This window comes from Lepidochelys kempii, chromosome 12 (genome assembly GCF_965140285.1).
Source record: "Lepidochelys kempii isolate rLepKem1 chromosome 12, rLepKem1.hap1, whole genome shotgun sequence".
NCBI classification, from domain to species: domain Eukaryota; kingdom Metazoa; phylum Chordata; order Testudines; family Cheloniidae; genus Lepidochelys; species Lepidochelys kempii.
In genome coordinates this window covers 5,939,044-5,960,387 of record NC_136391.1, presented here as the reverse complement: position 1 = coordinate 5,960,387, position 21,344 = coordinate 5,939,044, and the positions used below count along the sequence as shown (strand labels likewise).

Here is a 21,344-nt window from a genome sequence, read left to right as displayed (position 1 = left end):
CAGAGCAATCCCCTACGTGAGCCTCCGAAAGGGGCAGAGGAGAAAGCCCACTGGTGACTAGCTTTGAGAAGCGAGAGGAAGCGATGGTGGCCCGAGCCACGGGGAAAGCAGCGATGGATGGCCCAGAGCAGCCTGGGAGGTGGCCAGACCATTCTGGCAGTCTGGGCTGAGGACTCCAGCCCGACAGGAAGGCAGGCCAGTGACACGCCAGACAGATATCCGTCAGGAGGGGAAAGAAATGGAAAACCAGAGGGTTGGGGAGAGAGGCCATTGATTCCATAACTGCAAAGGGACCAACAAGGCCCAAGAAAGGGCACTTCTGCTAGCCGGAGACCACTCACCCTCCCGGCGCAGGGGAGTGTTAATGGCCGCCAGAGGCAGACGCTGTGGGGGACTGCATAGGAAATGGGTCCAATTCCAGCAGCTACTGCCAGGACGAGAACTCATGTGAGCAGAGGGGCTCGGGCCGCCAGGGCAGATCGAGTAGCTGGCTGAGGAGCTCCCTGGACCATTAATGCTGATGTTCTATACATCTTGGAGCACTGGGGAAGTCCCAGAGGACAAGAAGGAAGCTAATGTGGTGCCAATCTTTTAAAAGGGTACATGGGATGACCTGGATTAAAGAATCTTGACATCTTTTTTTAGATAAGATTACAAGTGCCGTTGACAAAGATAATTATGTTTGATGTAATAACCTGCTACAAGGCATTTGACTTGGCATTGCACAACATTTTGATGAAGAAACTAGAACGATACAAAATTAGCATGGCACACATTAAATGGATTCAAACTGGCCAGCTGATAGGTCTCCAAATATAATTGTGAATGGGGAATCATCATGGAGCAGCTGTGTTTCCAGTGTTTTTAATGGGGTCCTGTGGGGTCACAGAATCATAGAATATTAGGGTTGGAAGAGACCTCAGGAGGTCAACTAGTCCAACCCCCTGCTCAAAGCAGGACCAATCCCCAACTAACTCATCCCAACCAGGGCTTTGTCAAGCCTGACCTTAAAAACTTCAAGGGAAGGAGATTCCACCACCTCCCTAGGTAACCCATTCCAGTGTTTCACCACCCTCCTAGTGAAAAAGTTTTTCCTCTTTGGAACCCCCTTTCAGGTAGTTGAAAGCAGCTATCAAATCCCCCCTCATTTCTTCTCTTCCGCAGACTAAACAATCCCAGTTCCCTCAGCCTCTCCTCATAACTCATGTGTTCTAGTCCCCTAATCATTTTTGTTGCCCTCCGCTGGACATTTTCCAATTTTTTCACGTCCTTCTTGTAGTGTGGAGCCCAAAACTGGACACAGTACTCCAGATGAGGCCTCACCAATGTCGAATAGAGGGGAATGATCACGTCCCTCGATCTGCTGGCAATGCCCCTCCTTATACATCCCAAAATGCCATTGGCCTTCTTGGCAACAAGGGCACACTGACTTCAATGTCCTTAACTACTTTCTCCTTCAAATTTTTTTCCAAGACCTTGCATACTACAGATGTCAAACTAACAGGCCTGTAGTTACCCGGATCACGTTTTTTTCCTTTCTTAAAAATAGGAACTATGTTAGCAATTCTCCAATCATACAGTACAACCCTTAATTTACAGATTCGTTAAAAATTCTTGCTAATGGGCTTGCAATTTCATGTGCCAATTCCTTTAATATTCTTGGATGAAGATTATCTGGGCCCCCCGATTTAGTCCCATTAAGCTGTTTGAGTTTCGCTTCTACCTCAGATATGGTAATATCTACCTCCATATCCTCATTCCCATTTGTCACGCTACAATTATCCCTAAGATCCTCTTTAGCCTTATTAAAGACTGAGGCAAAGTATTTGTTTAGATATTGGGCCATGCCTAGATTATCCTTGACCTCCACTCCATCCTCTGCGTTTAGCGGTCCCACTTCTTCCTTCTTATTTATATGGCTGTAGAACCTTTTACTATTGCTTTTAATTCCCTTTGCAAGGTCCATCTCTACTTGACTTTTAGCCTTTCTCACTTTATCTCTACGTGTTCTGACCTGAATAAGGTAGCTTTCCTTGCTGATCCCTCCCATCTTCCACTCCCTGTATGCTTTCTGCTTTTTCTTAATCACCTCTCTGAGATGCTTGCTCATCCAGCTTGGTCTACAACTCCTGCCAATGAATTTTTTCTCCTTTCTTGGGATGCAAGCTTCCGATAGCTTCTGCAGCTTTGACTTGAAGTAATGCCAGGCCTCCTCTGCCTTTAGATCCATAAGTTCTCCAGTCTATGTATTCTTTATTAATTCGTCACGCAAATAGGGGGTTAACTGCTAAGGTAGCCCGGGAGGGGTGGGGGAAGAGGGAAGGACAAGGCCACACTGCACTTCAAAACTTAAAAACTTAAAAAATTTAAAACTTATTGAATGCCAGCCTTCGGTTGCTTGGGCAATCCTCTGGGGTGGAGTGGCCGGGTGCCCAGAGGCCCCCCACCGCGTTCTTGGGTGTCTGGGTGAGGAGGCTATGGAACTTGGGGAGGAGGGAAGTTGGTTACACAGGGGCTGCAGCGGCGGTCTGAGCTCCAGCTGCCTTTCCTACAGCTCAACCATATGCTGGAGCATAGCAGTTTGATCCTCCAGCAGCCTCAGCATTGAATCCTGCCTCCTCTCATCACGCTTCTGCCACCTTTCAGCTTCAGCCCTCTCTTCAGCCCGCCACTTACTCTCCTCAGCCCACCAACTCTCCTCCTGGTCATTTTGTGCTTTCCTGCACTCTGACATTGTCTGCCTCCACGCATTTGTCTGTGCTATGTCAGTGTGGGAGGACAGCATAAGCTCAGAGAACATTTCATCGCGACTGCGGTTTTTTTGCCTTCTAATCTTCGCTAGCCTCTGGGAAGGAGAAGATCCTGTGATCCTTGAAACACATGCAGCTGGTGGAGGAAAAAAAAAGGGACAGCGGTATTTAAAAAGACACATTTTACAGAATAATGGGCACACTCTTTCACGGTAAACCTTGCTGTTAACATTACATACACAGCTGTGTGCTTTCGTTCCTAGGTCTCATTTTGCCTCCCCCCACCGCGTGGCTAGCCCCTCCCCCCCCCATGGCTAACAGCGGGGAGCATTTCTGTTCAGCCACAGGCAAACAGCCCAGCAGGAACGGGCACCTCTGAATGTCCCCTGAAGAAAAGCACCCTATTTCAACCCGGTGGCCATGAATGATATCACTCTCCTGAGGATAACAGAGAGATAAAGAACGGATGTTGCTTGAATGCCAGCAAACATACACTGCAATGCTTTGTTCTACAATGATTCCCGAGTACGTGCTACTGGCCTGGCGTGGTAAAGTGTCCTATCATGGTGGGTGGAATAAGGCTGCCCTCCCCAGAAACCTTTTGCAAAGGCTTTGGGAGTACCTCCAGGAGAGCTTCATGGAGATGTCCCTGCAGGATTTCCTCTCCATCCCCAGACACATTAACAGACTTTTCCAGTAGCTGTACTGGCCGTGAATGCCAGGGCAAATTAATCCTTTCACATGCTTGCTTTTAAACCATGTATACTATTTAAAAAGGTACACTCACCAGAGGTCCCTTCTCCACCTGGCTGGTCTGGGAGGCAGCCTTCGGTGGGTTCGGGGGGTACTGGCCCCAGGTCCAGGGCGAGAAACAGGCCCTGGCTGTTGGGAAAACTGGTTTCTCCACTTGCTTGCTGTGAGTTATCTTCAACCTCCTCCTCCTCATCTTCCTCGTTCCCAAAACCTGCTTCCGTGTTGCCTCCCACTCCATTGATGGAGTCAAACAACACGGCTGGGGTAGTGGTGGCTGAACCCCCTAAAATGGCAAACAGCTCATCATAGAAGCGGCATGTTTGGGGCTCTGACCCGGAGTGGCCGTTTGCCTCTCTGGTTTTCTGGTAGGCTTGCCTCAGCTCCTTAAGTTTCACACGGCATTGCCTCGGGTCCCTGTTATGGCCTCTGTCCTTCATGCCCTGGGAGATTTTTACAAATGTTTTGGCATTTCAAAAACTGGAATGGAGTTCTGATAGCACGGATTCCTCTCCCCAGACAGCGATCAGATCCCGTACCTCCCGTTCGGCCATGCTGGAGCTCTTTTGTGATTTTGGGACGCCATCATGGTCATCTCTGCTGATGAGCTCTGCACTCACCTGCAGCTCGCCATGCTTGCTAAACAAGAAATTAGATTCAAAAGTTTGTGGGCCTTCTCCTGTCTACCTGGCCAGTGCATCTGAGTTGAGAGTGCTGTCCAGAGCCGTCACAATGGAGCACTCTGGGATAGCTCCCGGAGGCCAATACTGTCGAATTGCATCCACACACCCCCAAATTCGATCCGGCAAGGCTGATTTCAGCGCTAATCCCCTTGTTGGGGGTGGAGTAAGGAAATCGATTTTAAGAGCCCTTTAAGTCAAAAAAAAGGGCTTCGTCATGTGGACGGGTGCAGGGTTAAATCGATTTAACGCTGCTAAATTTGACCTCAACTCCTAGTGTAGACCAGGTCTAAGATCTTCCGATCTCTTCACCCTACAGACCCTCGCTCCAGTCTTTGGTGGCATTGTCGTGGCGGGGGGGCAGAGGGGGTTGTCCTTCAGTGCCGAAGACCGGAGCGAGTCAAGGACGCAACTCCAAAGTGCTGCTGAAGACCCGGAGCACCGCCGGGTGAGTACCAGGGGGTGGTGCCTTTTTTTAATCTCCACTCCCCCTGTTTTTTCCACCTGGCTACGCCACTAGGTGCGTTCCTTAGTATTGACTTAGCTGTGCTCCTTTCTTTGCCTCCACAGAAACATCTGCAAAGCCCCAATCCGCTGAACTGTCGCAGGTGGCTAGTGCTCCGGGGATCCAGATTGTTTGCACCAGCTACCAGAGTCCAGCGTTCCTGGCAGTGAAGAATTTTCAAAGCTGTTTGTGGCTTTAATTGCTCGGCCCTGGGCTGAGCTGGTGTATGTGATCAGATGCTGAGTGGGGGCTGAGATGTGAAGGCTCTGATCTGTGAATTATATCCCTGTACCCCTTGCCTGGGGCCATTCCTGGAGCGGGCTGTCAGCACTTGGCTGAGGGAGGGCATGACGCCAGCTTCTCTTAAAGAAGTGATTGTTAGGCCTTGCCGAGGGAATGGTCTCTTTGAAGCTGAGGCTTTGTCCATTTGTCACTGGGTTTTGGATTGGAAGGACCCTTCGACTGAGGCAGCTTGTTGATAAGGTGTTGACGAGACCACTCTCCAGCACTCCCTGCTTTGTGGAGGGCGATTTGGCAGCTCCCCAGGCCTCAGTGGACTGTAGCTGTCAGCTGTAGTGTTGCATACTGAGCCCTTGTGAAAACGAGGCCATAGGTTGCCCCCAGCTGGGCATGGACACACGGAAGCACTCCGACTGACTGGGCTTTTGTGGAAACAGAGGCCTCGCTGCCAGGGTGAAGAGGGCGTTTTCACTAGGTTGGAATGAGATTTGGAAAGAGATTTGCTAGAAAAGGGTCTTTCTGAAATGCAGAGAAAATGGCTGATTAGCTGTTGTGCGCTTTGCCTCCCTCTTTCGTGCTAATATAAGGATCATAGAAGCATAGACTATCAGGGTTGGAAGGGACCTCAGGAGGTCATCTAGACCACCCCCTGCTCAAAGCAGGCTAGCTACAGACTTGATGGGAAACTAAATCGACGGGATGGTTTAGTGCACAGAGCACTATAGTAACCGAGGGAATTAAAAATCAGAGCGAAAACACCATTATGTTCCACTAAGTCATGAGTGCCTGTCACGGAACATGATGGAGAGAAATACATGCCAAGTGCCGCAAAAGACAATGTCATAAGCCAATGTATAAAATCCTAGAGCCCTGTGCTGTGTGAGTAGGATTATTATTCATCTGTATTATGGTTGCGCCTAGAGGCCTCCACCAGGATCACCCCCCTCTTGTGCAAGCCGTTGTGCAAACACACATAGGAAACAGTTTCTGCCCCCAAGAGCTGAGACTTTATGTAATCTCACCTTTTGTCTTTTGGGTGCTGCGTCTTTAAATTCCTGCCTGCATGGGAGGTACAGCTGAACTATGGAGTCATTCCCCCACTCTCTGGCCCAGTGATTTTTCAAACAAAGTGGAACAGCTTCAGTGTCAGGGCTTGAGAGGGCAACGTACCCTAGCCTGGTGGTCGGGGCACTCAGCTGGGCGGTGAGAGAGCTGGGTTCAGAGCCCTGCTCCACAGCAAGCAGAGTGGGGATTAGAACCTGGGTTTCCTATAGCTTGAGAGCGTGCCCTTCCTACGAGGTATAAACAGGGCCAGATTTACACCTTACACCCCCCTAGGCACAGCATCTTCAGTGTCCCCGCCCACACCTGACCGTCATGTTTTCTGTAACTTTTAGGTACCCCTAGAACGCCAGTGCCTCTAGGCACATGCCTACAGTGCCTACTTGGAAATCCGGCCCTGGGTATAGATGGGGGGTGGGCTAGGTGTGCTCTGAGCACCCACCTACTGGATCAGGCCCTGTGGGTGAGGGAGGCAGAGGGACACCTTGTTTGAGAATCCTGCCAGGGCTTAGGTGTGAGCCAGGGTGCTGAGCCGGGTCAGGAATGAGGCAGCTTTGTAAATGGGCACTGGCAGAAAAGCAGCTTCCTAGGGGACTTCGCCAGCAGGGATTTAGAAACCGGCGGGGTTTGGTGGCAGCTGAACGGGGTTTTGAAGATCCACATTTTGGACTCAGGCACCTAAGTCCCTTTGTTGCTCTAGCCCCTAGTGGCTCCAGGCAATGGGCTGCATGTGCTTTTCCCCCTGCAGTGGGATGCTGTAGCAGAGAGGAAATGCCCCCCACAGACAGACAGGTATCTTAGTGGCTGTGAGGGTACCACTGGGCTTTCACTCACTTTTTAGCTTTGCTTCTCTTGTAGGCAAACAGTCTGTTTGGGCCGTTCCCAGGGGTCTGGAGTTTTATCTCAGAGGGTAACCAGATCCACTTGGGATCTAGTGGCTTTTACTCCCCCAGTGCAGGTGTGTCTTCAGATGGGAAGAGGACATTAAAATATCCACTAGCTGGGAGCAAGTTTTAGTTTTTACTGAGCATGGCTGGATTCAAAGGGGTGAGCGCCAGGGAATGGGCTCTGTACCCCAATAGCAAGGCACTGAGGCAGCTGGATCGCCAGAATGTGCTAGCATAGGAGAGGGCTCATAGCTAGCTAGCTAGTGCACGCTCAAAAAGACCTGAAAAGAACATTAAGGGTGCAAAGTCAAGCACTGGGGCATTAGAAAACGCCAGACTTAATGCTACCCACGCAACCTTAGTTCGGCTTCCATGCACGTATACAGTAAGACAGGCTTGAGCTGCAGGAGTGCAGACTCCATCTTCCCACGTGGATCAGCATGAAGGTTTGAACTTAAGCCTCTCAGATCCACAGCACTGTCCCCTACTACAGGAGCTAAAAGAGCAGCTCCTAACAGAAGTAGGCTGTTATCCTCTATGTAGACCAATTTCACAAGACAGCTGTAACACACACGTGACGAGTGAATCACACCACTATTTGCTAGCCAGCAACAGTAGAACCTTCGGTATCCAAAATCCTTTGTTCTGTTCTCTGCGCTGGGAGGGGAGTGTTGTTGAGGAGTTAGAGCAGCAATTAATAATAGGTTGGCCAAGTACAGGCAGCTCTGCGGGGTGGATTATACTTATGCTTGCAATATTAGAGATCGGGGGTCTCTTCCCAACTGACTTCATCTTACAGTGTGTGTAAAATTGGGGAGGGGGAGAGAGGCTGATACATGTCTGCCGAAGAGGGAGATCATAAGCTTTCCATAATATTAAGGGATGTGACCTACCCAGAGATAGTAACAGCTGAAGAGATGACTTAAACTCATGGTTGCTGGGCTCTTAGCTCTGTGCACCTTCCCTGTGTCATGTTTCACAGCGTGCGCACACGCACGTACACACACCCCTTAGATAAAAACATAAATACTCTTGTGGGAAGGTTGCAACGTAACATAACTTTAGTTCGTAGAATCCAAAATGATAACACCCAATAATTCAAAACCAGAGAGAGATGAAGCAGGCTGCTCCCTAAGGCAGGCAGAGGCACAACTCAACCCTCCTCACTCTAGGGTGTCTGGCCCAGGTCGCATGCTGCCCTACAGAGTCCTCCACCTGCAAGCAGGACCTGCAAAACCCCAGAGAATTTAAAGTGATAGAGCAGAATTCTAACAACATTTTCCATACACCATACCCTGAGGCTATAGGGACCTGTCTGTGCACAGGGAGAATCATAGAATCACAGAATATCAGGGTTGGAAGGGACCTCAGGAGGTCATCTAGTCCAACCCCCTGCTCAAAGCAGGACCAATCCCCAACTAAATCATCCCAGCCAGGGCTTTGTCAAGCCTGACCTTAAAAACCTCTAAGGAAGGAGATTCCACCACCTCCCTAGGTAACGCATTCCAGTGTTTCACCACCCTCTTAGTGAAAAAGCTTTTCCTAATATCCAACCTAAACCTCCCCCACTGCAACTTGAGACCATTACTCCTCGTTCTGTCATCAGCTACCACTGAGAACAGTCTAGAGCCATCCTCTTTGGAATCCCCTTTCAGGTAGTTGAAAGCAGCTATCAAATCCCCCCTCATTCTTCTCTTCCGCAGACTAAACAATCCCAGTTCCCTCAGCCTTTTCTCATAACTCATGTGTTCCAGTTCCCTGATCATTTTTGTTGCCTTCTGTTGGATGTTTTCCAATTTTTCCACATCCTTCTTGTAGTGTGGGGCCCAAAACTGGACTCAGTACTCCAGATGAGGCCTCACCAATGTCGAACAGAGGGGAATGATTACGTCCGTCAATCTGCTGGCAATGCCCCTCCTTATACATCCCAAAATGCCATTGGCCTTCTTGGCAACAACGGCACACTCTTGACTCATATATAGCTTCTTGTCCACTGTAACCCCTAAGTCCTTTTCTGCCTAACTGCTGTCTAGCCATTCGGTCCCTAGTCTGTAGCGGTGCATGGGATTCTTCCGTCCTAAGTGCAGGACTCTGCACTTGTCCTTGTTGAACCTCATCAGATTTCTTTTGGCCCAATCCTCTAATTTGTCTAGGGCCCTCTGTATCCTATCCCTGCCCTCCAGCATATCTACCTCTCCTCTCAGTTTAGTGTCATCTGCAAACTTGCTGAGGGTGCAATCCACGCCATCCACCAGAACATTTATGAAGATATTGAACAAAACCGGCCCCAGAACAGACCCTTGGTGCACTCCACTTGATACCGGCTGCCAACTAGACATGGAGCCATTGATCATTACCCATTGAGCCCGACAATCTAGCCAACTTTCTATCCACCTTATAATCCATTCATCCAGCCCATACTTCTTTAACTTGCTGGCAAGAATACTGTGGGAGACTGTGTCAAAAGCTTTGCTAAAGTCAAGGAACAACACGTCCACTGCTTTCCCCTCATCCACAGAGCCAGTTATCTCGTCATAGAAGGCAATTAGATTAGTCAGGCATGATTTGCCCTTGGTGAATCCATACTGACTGTTCCTGATCACTTTCCTCACCTCTAAGTGCTTCAGAATTGATTCCTTGAGGATTTGTTCCATGATTTTTCCAGGGACTGCGGTGAGGCTGACTGGCCTGTAGTTCCCCGGATCCTCCTCCTTCCCTTTTTTAAAGATTGGCACTACATTAGCCTTTTTCCAGTCATCCGGGACCTCCCCCGATCACCACGAGTTTTCAAAGATAATGACCAATGGCTCTGCAATCACATCCGCCAACTCCTTTAGCACTCTCGTATGCAGCGCATCCGGCCCCACGGACTTGTGCTTGTCCAGCTTTTCTGAATAGTCCCAAATCACTTCTTTCTCCACAGGGGGCTGGTCACCTCCTCCCCATGCTGTGCTGCCCAGTGCAGTAGTCTGGGAGCTGAATCAATTCCGAATACTCTTCCCTGGTCATTTGTCCAATCTTCCACTTCTTGTAAGCTTCTTTTTTGTGTTCAAGATCAGCAAGGATTTCACTGTGAAGCCAAGCTGGTCGCCTGCCATATTTACTATTCTTTCTACACATCGGGATGGTTTGTCCCTGTAACCTCAATAAGGATTCTTTACAATACAGCCAGCTCTCCTGGTCTCCTTTCCCCCTCATGTTATTCTCCCAGGGGATCCTGCCCATCAGTTCCCTGAGGGAGTCAAAGTCTGCTTTTCTGAAGTCCAGGGTCCGTATTCTGCTGCTCTCCTTTCTTCCCTGTGTCAGGATCCTGAACTCGACCATCTCATGTCACCGCCTCCCAGGTTCCCATCCACTTTTGCTTCCCCTACTAATTCTTCCCGGTTTGTGAGCAGCAGGTCAAGAAGAGCTCTGCCCCTAGTTGGTTCCTCCAGCACTTGCACCAGGAAATTGGCCCCTACGCTTTCCAAAAACTTCCTGGATTATCTGTGCACCTCTGTATTGCTCTCCCAGCAGCTATCAGGGTGATTGAAGTCTCCCATGAGAACCAGGGCCTGTGATCTAGTAACTTCCATTACTTGCTGGAAGAAAGCCTTGTCCACCTCATCCCCCTGGTCCGGTGGTGTACAGCAGACTCCCACCACGACGTCACCCTTGTTGCTCACACTTCTAAACTTAATCCAGAGACTCTCAGCTTTTCTGCAGTTTCATACTGGAGCTCTGAGCAGTCATACTGCTCTCTTCCATACAATGCAACTCCCCCACCGTTTCTGCCCTGCCTATCCTTCCTGAACAGTTTATATCCATCCATGACAGTATTCCAGTCATGTGAGTTATCCCACCAAGTCTCTGTTATTCCAATCACATCATAGTTCCTTGACTGTGCCAGGACTTCCCGGTCTCCCTGCTTGTTTCCCAGGCTTCTTGCACTCCCAATTCACACTTTTCAAACAACCAATCAAGCACACGGACAAACTGTCCTCACAACAGACACTCAGATACTCACCAACACAGCCTCTTTAATGCAGCCCTTAGTGTACCTCCTCTCAGGCAGATCCCAGGGAGGAATGGGTCTATTTCTTCCTCACTACACTTTTGCCCTCAGAGAGCTGGAAGAGAAGGATTTTGGATGTTCTGGAGCTCCTGGCAATGGAACAGTCTCCTGAACTTAAAGCCTAGCCTGCAAACTTGGGACAGACAGCAACACTAGTCCTGATCCACCCACCAGTCCAGCCCAAAACACTCAACCTACCTTGCCCCAGCACGGCCTATCTCTAGCCAGCCCAGCACCCCGGACCTGGGTCAGCTCAGAATGTCCCATGGAACCCACCACGTTCCACTTGTCCAACCCCACCCCCCCGGTCTGGGCCAACTCATGAAGCCCATTCAGCCCATCACAGTGACCCCTGGCAGATGCCTGGCTATTCACCTTTTGAGTGACCAGCAGCCTGGTGACCTGAGGAAATATCTTTGATTTGAATGGGCCTATCTGAGTGCTCTGTGCCATGTGGGGGGTGGGGGCGGGAAAGCTTTGCATCTCGTCCATGCCCAAGTCCACCTCCAGAAAACGCCTGAATTCCTCTTGGGGAATGCCTGTCGTATGCTGTTTGAGAACATGCCCCCTCCCCTCCCTTCCCCACCATGCTGGCATTTCCTGTATTGTCTTTGTTGAAATGGAAAGGCTGTGAACTGGGACCTTGGGTTCCAGCACCACGCCCAGGAAAAACCACCCAGGCCAGTTTGACTTTGCAGCTCCCGCTAAGCTGCTGCTGGGGTTGTGAAATGTGTTTTTCCCCCAGTGCAATGGGGTTTGTTTTTGTAACATGCCCAGCAGCTCTCCTGAGAAGGATGCAAACGTCATTCTTCATCTCCTCTACAGGCCGGGTTCTTAGGCTGTGCCAGCATGCCTGGCCCTGCCTGCTGCTGCTCCCTTCCCCCGCCGCCTGTGCCCACCCACTGCCCGCCAGCAAGGGAACTGGCAACTCTGGTCAGCCGGCAGTGACCACGAACCAATTGGCAGAGCCTTGGCAGAGCTCCTTGAACCGGGTGCGATTTGGAGGTTGGCACACGGGGGGGACTCTGGCTCCCAGACAAACACATGCAGAGGGCGCCACGGGTCAGGCTTGTTGCAGGAGGCGGTTGGTGATCCAGGGCAGAGAAGCACAAAGGATCACTGAGTACTGACTCAGTGAGATATTAAAAAACGTGTTTTATTAAGTGAACGAGGCAGAAGCAATTACCTTGTGTAATAAATAAGGAGACAAAAAAGGACTTTGACCCACCATCTCACAGGGTGAGGGTGGGGAGCTCCTGACTTGCCACGCTGTTCATCACATGGACTCGGCCCCTTCCCAGCGCTCTGCCCAGCCCGACGGTGGGACGCCATCACTCTGAGCTGGCCAGTTTCCACCGGCGCAGATGATGGCGTGCAGGCCAGGGCGTTTGGATGCGAAGAAGAAAGTCTGAGGCAAAGTGGGGCATTTCGGTTAACTCAGCCATTTGTCTGTGGATACCCAAAACGGGTCAGTCTTGTCATGCTTCATCTTCATCTTTCAGAGCCCTCGGTGCCCTTCCAGCCCCCTCCACAGCCTGCCCAGCCTCACCTGAACCCCCAGCTCCTTCATGGACTCAGCCACTCCTGTCTGCCTGACCTCAGAGACCGCTGGACACCTGGCTCTCTTCCCCACGCAGCCCAGCTCCAACTCACCTGTTGGGACCATCGGGGGGAGCTTCTGAGGTGGCTTCTGGCCCCTGGAATCCCCCTCACAGCTGCCTCCTGAGAGCAGACACCTACCTGCAGTTGATAAGCTCTGCTCAGGTTCACAGCGCTGGCTTTTTGCTGCCCTGTCCTCTCTCTGCCTCCCTCCTCACGCCCCCTTCCCCACCACACTCACCTCCCCACCTGCTCCCAGCCCCCCTTGTTACATCCCCACCTGCCCCAGCCAAACTAACAAACAACTCTGCTCGCTCAGCCACGGGCTGGGCATCATGTTATCATCACACGCACACGACTAATGCTGCCCACCAGCCCCCATCCCGGCTGCCTGGCCTCCTTGGCAGCTCCTTTCCTGCTTGCGCTGCACTAGGAGCTGCTAGGGCGAGGACTGCGGGATGTCTCTTCGTGTCTGCACAGAGCTTGGCACAACAGGGCCCCGGCCCAGCTCACCAGTGGCTGCTACAACTCTTCAATAACACTTGGCACTGATGCAGCGGGTTGCCTGTTCCAAGCCCTGAACAAACAGCTGTCGATGGTTGTGACATCCCTGGGAGCAGGTCAGGGTCATTACCCCCATCGCACAGCCAGGGGAAGTGGCTTGCGCAAGGTTGCCCGCCACGTCAGTCAGCAGCAGCCACGAATAGAATCCAGGTCTGCTGACGTCCTGCCCCGTCCTCACACCTAATCACAGCACAGCAGCAGGGAAATAACCCAGTTTGGCCTATTAATGGACTAGGGCCCTGCTTGTGTGCTCGGTTGCCCAAAGCCACACTGACTGGCCCCTTGGAAACCCCGCTGCACCAGCCGGGTGGAGAGGTGGGTGGCAACAGGAGGCAAAATCAGACTTTGAAAGGTGCAGGGGATGTTACCTTTACCCCAGCCCCCCAAAGCTGCGCCAGCCCTGGGGCTTGGGCCTCATAAATGAGGGTGTCCGCTGGAGCTGAAATGCCCTTTCCCTTGATCTCTGGCCTTTCCAGCAGTAGGCAGGGCTCTCTGCAGACCAGGGTGGCAGTGGCCACACGGGTTGCAGCTCTGGGCCACCAGCAGAGCGGCAGGCGTGACTCCAGCCTCGCCGCGTGGGGTTCCACGGCGTGAGCGTCACAGACATAGAGGCCCCCCGGGATCAGCCAAGATGCCCCCCTACGGATTTCGGGGCCCCAGGAGGGGGAAGAGAGCACAGGCTGCAGGAGGGTAGAGATAGCACTACCAGGACAAAGGTCTCATCCTCACCTGGAGCCTGGAATCTGGGCAGGTTCCCTGGTGTGAGGACAGGTGCAGCACACAAGAGGTGGGACTGTGGTTAACCCTTTCGTTGCCTTCCTGCTGCAGAACACCAGGAACGAAGCTCTATTAATGGACGGAAGGCGCCCAGGGAAGCTTGGCTGCAAAGACTAACAGTGTGGAGAGGGACAGAGTGTCTCTCCGCAGGATCAGGAGGGGAGCCTATTTCAAGGGGCAGCAACAGCGTCAGCAGGAACGTGCATAATGAGACTTTGGACAAAGGAATCTGTCCTTTCTGTGCAGGCTGGACTAAGGACGTGGATGCATGTGTCCTGTAAGAATGCATTACTGATCAACCCAAGGGTCAGCCCAGACAAGAGCCGGGGGACCTGGCTGGGAGCTCACGCCGCACACGGTTTCTCTTTTTAATCTCTCTTATTGTTTCCATGGCGGTTCTGGGCAGGGATTCCACACGCTTCTCTCGGGGATGAACAGTTCTTTGTCTTTGCATGGCCATAGCTTGATCCAATTTTTTGGTGTTATTATTTACAACAAGGAAAATATTCAACAACAACATTAAACTTTCTTTCACCTCACACAACCCTTTCTGCTAACGCTTTGCAAATACCCCTGTGGGGGAGGTGATCACACCTGGTAACTGCTCACAATGCTGGGGCATAGGGGGTTACTCACCAGCCTGAATCCAAACTGGGTGGGTAGAGAACAATTGCGACTGTCCGATGACTGCTCAGCAGCCAGTGTGAAACAGACAGTGGGCCAGAGGAAGGATGCCCAGGGGTTAGGGTATTCACCTAGGACTCAGGACATCTGGCCCAGGTCCTTGGGTGACCTTGGACAAGTTGCTTTGGGCTAGAATATTAGCCCATCTTTAAGCACCTAAATAGCTTTAAAAGTCTGGCCCTTGGCCCCGCCCTGCCTGAGTTCCCTAGCTGAGACTTGGGGGTAGTGGTCTGCCCGCGGGTGCTGAGAAGATAAACGCATCAACGTTGGTGAGGCTCTCGGCTACTCCAGTGGTGAGGGTCCTATTAGAACCTAAAAGACCGAATTCCCAACCCCACCTTTCGCAGAATCATCAATCAGCCCACAAAGAATCACAACCGTTTACAAAAATAACAAAGGTGGGTGCTCTGTCTTCAGCTTCTGGTTTATAAGCCCGTAAGGGGGATGGACACTTGGGTCACTGTTCCAAGTGGTTAGTTGCAGCCAGGAGGACTACTAACTTTACTTTGTATTGAATGAAGGCAGTGAGTCTCTTTGGCTCACCTGACTCCAGGAGCTGGGGCTTTAGGAAGCACACCCAGTAATGGGAGACTCTCGGTGAACTCAGGAGAGCTGGCCCCACTGGATAACTAGAGCTGTTCCTCCCCCACTCCCCCCAGCTGTCCCTAATCATCGCCCCCCCCGGTTGCAGCACAGTCCCAAGGACCGAAAGCCTGGCAGAGATGGGCCCGGGAAGGGGGGGGCGCTTGCCCTGGCTTGGGGGCGCCCCTCCAGGGCTGCCAATGGGGCACTTCCCCCCCCCCCAGAGAGGAAATAAATAAATGGAGGCGAAGCCGGAGCAAAGCGCCGCTTGGCCGGGGAGCTCCCGGAGGGGCTGTGCCCACTGCCCGGCCGGCCCCCCTGCTCCTCCCGCGGGGCCGCCCGGGGCGCACGTGGGGTGGAGGCGGCGCCCGGCGCCGGCCGCTTTGACTTTGACTTTGACTCTCCGAAAGCCGCGGCCGGGCGCGGGCCCCGGGGGCTGCTCCGCGCCCCGGCGCGCTCTGGCCCCCAGTGGGCTGCGGCCGGGGCGCGGCGAGGCGGCCCAGCCCGCGGGCCGGCTCCCATTGGCAGGGCAGGGCCGGCTCCGCCCTCTCCCGCCCGGCCCCGCTATAAGTAGGTGCCGAGCCGGGCCGCTGCCCGTGCCGGGCGCCGCTGGCCCTGAGCCATGGAGCGCTGGGTCTACGGCTCGCTCTGGGCCCTCTTCGCGGGCAGCCTCCTCCTGCGCCTCGCCCGCTCCCAGCTGCTCCCGACCCGGGCCCTGCTGCACCTGGGGCTGCTGGCCCTGCTGCAGCACCTGTGCCAGGCGTGCCTGCCTCTGCCACTGGGTGCCCCCCTCGCCGCCGCCGGCTGCCTGGCCCTGGGGCGCGCGGCCCAGCGGCGAAGGCTCCCTGTGGCGGGGAAAGCCGTCTTCATCACAGGTGAGTGAGCCTGGCACCCCGGGCCCAGCCTCCCTCCTCCCCGGCGGTTAATGTTTAATTGGCCTGTTGTCGCGGGGACGCCTGGGTGTGCCAGGAGCCGGGTGGACTTGTCTCTGGTTGGCGCGTGTGGCCGGCCGCAGCGCCGGGCGGGTGACTCTCTCTCTCTCTGCGTGTGCGCACGTCGGTGCAATGGCGTGATGTCAGCGGCATGTGTTCACGCTAGGTTCCTGCACCGGGACGCCTACGTCCTGGGGGGGAGGGCCCCCCTGGCCTGTGCAGCAGAGTCTCCGTTCTGAAGGCTCAAAGTGGGCCCGATGCCTGCCGTGGGGCCTCCCGGATCTGCACGGGGCTAGGTTGTGAGGCTCTGACCTTCTGGAGGGCCACGGTGATCCAGCCCACTGTATCGGCGGCTGCAGTGCCTGGGACCGAGGGAGGCAGGATGCCCCTTGGAGCAGGGTATGGTGACGTGCTCAGGGTCCGCGCTGGGACTTCTCTGCCATCGGAGTGCTCCCCTGCAGATGGTGGTATAGCCTCGAGACCAGGGGTTCCTCCCAGAACCCAGGGTAAGTTACACTTGTATCACGTGGCACTTGCCTGGGTCAGAGCGGGAGGTTGGGACGGTAACTGTCCCCACTCCATGGGCAAGGCCTACCACTGGCTGCCCCATAATAACACCTTCCTTCCACCTCCTCCTGCGCTTGGCGATCCCTGCCTGGCCTAGCAGAACAGACAGTTGTCCTTTGTCCCGGGCTCCTGCTCTCTGAGCTGGGTCAGCAGAGTTTGGACTTGCACTTAAAAGTGCTTTCCTGGCGGAAGGACTGTACATCTACGACACAAAGAAAAACCCCACGGCTGCCCCAGGCCAGCCGACTCAGGCTCAAGGGGCTCGGGCTCCGGGGCTGGTTCTTTGCTGCGCAGACTTCTGGGGCTTGGGCCTGAGCTCAGAGACCTTCCCACCCTGCAGGGCCTTGAGCCTGGGCGCAGCCCAAGCCCAGAAGTCTCCGCAACAATGAAACAGCCGCACAGCCCAAGCTCCAGGAGCCTGAGAATGGTCCCTCGAAGATGGTGTCTCCAGTGCGATCCTGGCATGCTGTCCCACGGCTGTATGGCTGGCTAGCCTTGGGCTGGGCTGCTACCGGGGATGAGTCTCAGGCACTTCCCTCTTGCTCCCTGCAGCCTGGTGGCCTGCTGGTACTGCGTGGCTCTGCTTAGCTGTCTGACGGTGAAGCTGAGAAAGGGCTGATGAACACTGCGAGGGGCCCCTTGATGGGAGAAAGCATGCACCAGTGAGGAGGGCAAGGTCAAGGGAGCCTCGGCACCTCGGTCCTAGCTCCAGGTCTGCCCTTAACTGCTTTGTTAGTGAATCTTCCAGGGCTTCTGTTTCCTGTTCTGTAAAATGGGGCCATTCAGTCACATACACGCACACACATACTTGCCCTTGGAGAGTGCCACGCTGTCTGTCATGGCCATGGGCTTCCCTCTCCAGGGGCTGGCAGGGAGGGCTGAGGTAGCTCTCCATGAGCACTTCTTGGATCCTGATCCCTCCTGGAAGGAGCCCACTGACTGATGCAAATCCCAATATGCTCCAACAGGGTAAGAGCCGTGGTCCGGGAGCTGGTGTGATTTTTGGCACGTGGGGGACGTTTGGGCAGGTGCTTCCCAAGGGAGCAAGGCCCGTCTCCTTGCAGGAAGAGTGGGCTTTGCTCTTTGGCTGTTTCCAGCAACTGCAGTCTGATGGAGTAGAGGTCCCACAGTGTCTGGAGTGGCGACGGCCTTGCCGAGAGAGGAAGGGCCTATGGGAGGAGAGGAGGCTAGAGGGACTTCACTGGGACAGACTTGGAGGATCCGAGCAGTTGGGGAGCCATGGGAAGGTGGGAGGTGTTTCCACGCACATACAGCTGGGAAGGTGGCTGCAGAGCAGAGTGCAGGCCGGAGAGTGGCCTCGAGAGGGAGCTCCAGAGCTCAAGGTGAGAGCTGACAGATGCAGCAGGCGTGAATGAGTGATTCAGCTGAGAGAAGGTCAAGGCGGCAGCAGATACAGGCCATGCTAGGGAAGGAAGAACAAGTGTGTTCACTGAAAGCCGCCGTGCGTGATCTGCGTGTGCACACGTACTGTGTTCCTGAGCGCATGGATGTTCGCCTGTGTCCGCACGTGTGCATGTCTCTCTCGGGTCCCTTGGCATTCCCAAAGTGCCAATGACTCCAGCTCTTGATGCAGCGTGCTGACCCAGGACGTGGCAGAGTGTGTCGAGTGAGGCCTGTGCATGGCACTGCTTGTGTAACTGGTGAGTCAGCGAGTGGGACGAGGTGTTCTTGCCTGGAAGGCAAGGAAGGGACACTGCAGGCCTGCGGGGTTTGCTGTTAGCTGGCATTACCTTGTAGTTTCAGGTGCAGCTGGTGACCCGGGTCAGTTATTAGCTGTGCCCTGGCCCGGACCTCTTGGCAGGGCCGGATGCCAAGTGCTTCATTCAGGCAGGATGGGCATCAAATCAATTTAGCATTTGCATAATCAGTAGCCCCATTCCCTGGGGAGTTAATTCAGCGTGTGTCACTCCCTCAGACAGAGGCACCCAGTCCCCAGGAAGAGGTGGGGGCCTTTGTCTTCCCCAGCCCCATGCCTTAGGGGCAGGACGGCCTGAGGCAGGGTAGTGAGGCTCCTCTCTTCTTGCACAATGCCAGCCGCAGGAGCGTGTGGCATACACAACCAGCCTCCAGCTGGCAGCTCTTTCCTTCGGCCCTCACTCGCTCACCATCCGCAGGAGGTTCCTGTTGGGCAGTGAGTTAGACAAGTTACCTGTGCCGTGTGGAACAGCAGTGTTTTCTCTACTGTGGGTGCAGCAGCGCTGGCCCCTGGTTCAAGTTGCATTCACAGTTTCTTTACCGGAGTTTTTCACTTTTTGGACCCTGGTTGCAGGCTGTGTGAAAGCTACAAGAAGTTGCTGCGTCGTGAGCTGATTCAGACCGGAGCGGATAGACAGAGGGTCTGCTTGTTTATAGAGCATTTTTAGAATACAATAGCTGTGTAACCCAATGGGAATGGGTGGTGAAAGCCTCCTCTACTGGCTGGTCCACAAAGCGGAAGCAGTTCCTCTTGCAGCTCAAGTGGTACGGCTCTGAGCTGGGAATCTGCCAGACGCTAGGCCGTGCTGCTGATCTTGGGGGGGGGGGGGAGATATGTGGTGGGGGGGGCTGTCACTCAACAGACAGATCTCTTTCAAACGGATTTTGTGTCGAAACCAGGATGATAGGGCAATTGTGGTAGGAAGCAGCACGCCCCAGGTGTTCCTGTGGCCATCCCTCCTGCATGTTTGTTTGGGTCCTGGGGGGGTCACCTGCTTGAGGGTGGAGAGGCAGGATCCATGCAGGTGGGGAGGACTGAGCTGGCAGATGTGCTCCAGGCAGGTAGTTGCTCCTGGCCCTAGCCAGGTTCCAGGCGTCCATGGGCAGCTGTAGTGTGTTTTGGGAAGTGAGTGAAGGTGGGGGCTCTCTTATGGGGCTGTTGCTCCTCCTTGTGTTTAGCAGTTTTTAGTCAGTAACTTGTAAGTGGGGTGCACAGACCTCCGCTCTGGATGGGTGCGGAGCCCGGCTACTGGTGTCTATGCGCCGAACGAGAAGAGTGTGATGGGATGGGACCGGCATGCCCCGTGGTGGTAAAGGAAGCATTAACTCTCTTGCCCTGGGAAAGTGCACAGCTCTTTGCCCTGATTGCAAAGACACTGAGGGAGCAGGGAGAGAGGAGATCCATCCTCCTACTCTGGACAGGGTAACAGAAGCCCATGGGAACAACCACTCCTGCAAGACTCCAAATGCTTTAAGCTTAGGAAAAAGCTGCAGGATGCCAGGAGCCCAGGGAAGGGCTCTGGGAGCAGCTGAGCTGCTGTCCCGAGGGGCTTGCACTAAGTGGGCTCAAGCCAGCCTGCCAAAAATAGCAGCATGGACGGGGCAGCTCCAGCGGAGACTTGGACTCGACACCTGAGCCCAGCCCCAGGTGGTCGGCTGGGCCTGAGATGCTCCTCGATGGCCAGGGAGGCTGTGTCCGGACCCACCCAAAATGATGGCGGGTGGAATTCAGTGTTGATCGGTTGAGCAGTTCCCGTTTGCCCTCCAGTGTGCCTGGCTTCACAAACACCTGGCAGGGTTTGCAGCAAACTGTCATTCCTGAACCAGCTCAGAGAGGTGCTGGCCAAAGGCCACCTCCAGTCTCCTCTTGCCCAAGGCAGACACTGTCTGGATTCCGGCCAGGACACTGCATGCCAGCAGTAGCATGAGCACTGATGACCAAGCTGCTGCTGTCTGTGTATGGAAGGTGGGCAGACGTCCATTCGCATCCTCCTGGACCTCTCTTACATTCCCCATGGTTAAGACGCAACAGTCCGTACCCGTGGTAATTTCTAGTGGCTAACTACTCTGTGTGTTAAAATTACTCCTTATTTCCAGTCTTAATGTATCTAGCTTCAACTTACAGTCACTGGATCAGATTAGACCTTTCTCTGTAAATTGAAGAGTCTGTTATTCAATATCTGTTCCCCATGCAGGTACTTACAGACTGTGATCAAGTCACCCCTTAGCCTTCTCTTTAAGCTAAACAGATTGAGCTCCTTGAGTCTATCACCTATAAGGCAGGTTTTCTAATCCTTTAATCATTCTTGTGGCTTTTCTCTGAACCCTCTTCAATTCATCAACATCCTTCCTGAATTGTGGGCACCAGAACTGGACAGTATGCCAGCAGCATGTTCCCCAAACTGGGGGTATGTCCGATCATACAATTTCACCAAGCCAGGAACAAATGTGCTTCCAAAATACTACTAGTTATTATGAAGCCACAGACAATCTCCCTCAGGCCTCGCCCCTCATGCACCACCCAGACAGCCAGACTTTATGATGAAAGGCTATTAAAACCAAAGTTCATCACATCTTTTTTGGTTCTTCCAGCCCCAGAGAGCCACCCGCTCACCCAGGGTCAATATGGACTTCAGGATCTTACCAAAAAACCATGCTGATGCCAATCCTCTATTAATAAAAAGTTATTAAAAGGTTAGTTTACTAAACCTTTCATTTTAAAGTGAATCGTATTGATATCAGAGTCTGGAGATCAGTAGTGATGTTGAATCTGTTGGCTTGCAATACATCTTCCTGGTTCACCCAAAAGATTGGGGTCCTCAGTCCAGTGTTCAAAGCTCTCCTTGTTAGAAATCACAGGCCAGAGATGTGGGGCAGGAATCAGGCTAGGAGGTGATGTCACCACCACCCCCAGTCCATGTATATAGCAGAGTGCGGGCTCAAACACATGCTTTGTGTGCCTTGCCGAATCATAGGGTTTCTGTTGTCTCTGTGC

The 21,344-nt window shown here is 53.4% G+C and overlaps 1 protein-coding gene and 1 long non-coding RNA gene across 4 annotated transcripts in view; one reads left to right on the top strand and one right to left on the bottom strand.

Moving 5' to 3' along the window:
- Nucleotides 1–698: 698 nt before the first annotated feature.
- Nucleotides 699–10,926, bottom strand: LOC140896515 (uncharacterized). 2 transcript variants are annotated; one of them, XR_012154564.1, is made up of 3 exons: nucleotides 10,881–10,926; nucleotides 3,538–5,444; nucleotides 699–2,886 (listed from the first exon to the last, which is right to left on the bottom strand). It is a non-coding gene; the product is annotated as an uncharacterized LOC140896515 (long non-coding RNA). The 2 variants fall into 2 exon arrangements; XR_012154563.1 differs by lacking the exon at nucleotides 10,881–10,926 and adding an exon at nucleotides 7,768–7,904.
- Nucleotides 10,927–15,663: 4,737 nt separating this feature from the next.
- HSD11B2 (hydroxysteroid 11-beta dehydrogenase 2) overlaps nucleotides 15,664–21,344 on the top strand; it is a 52,500-nt gene continuing 46,819 nt past the window's right edge. Inside the window, exon 1 of one of the 2 annotated variants that reach the window (XM_073307283.2) lies at nucleotides 15,664–16,009. In XM_073307283.2, the coding sequence (XP_073163384.1) occupies nucleotides 15,757–16,009 (253 nt within the window). In that variant the 5' untranslated portion in view covers nucleotides 15,664–15,756. Of the gene's footprint in view, nucleotides 16,010–16,158; nucleotides 16,573–21,344 lie in introns of those variants that run through there. The other variant, XM_073307284.2, reaches the window with a different exon arrangement.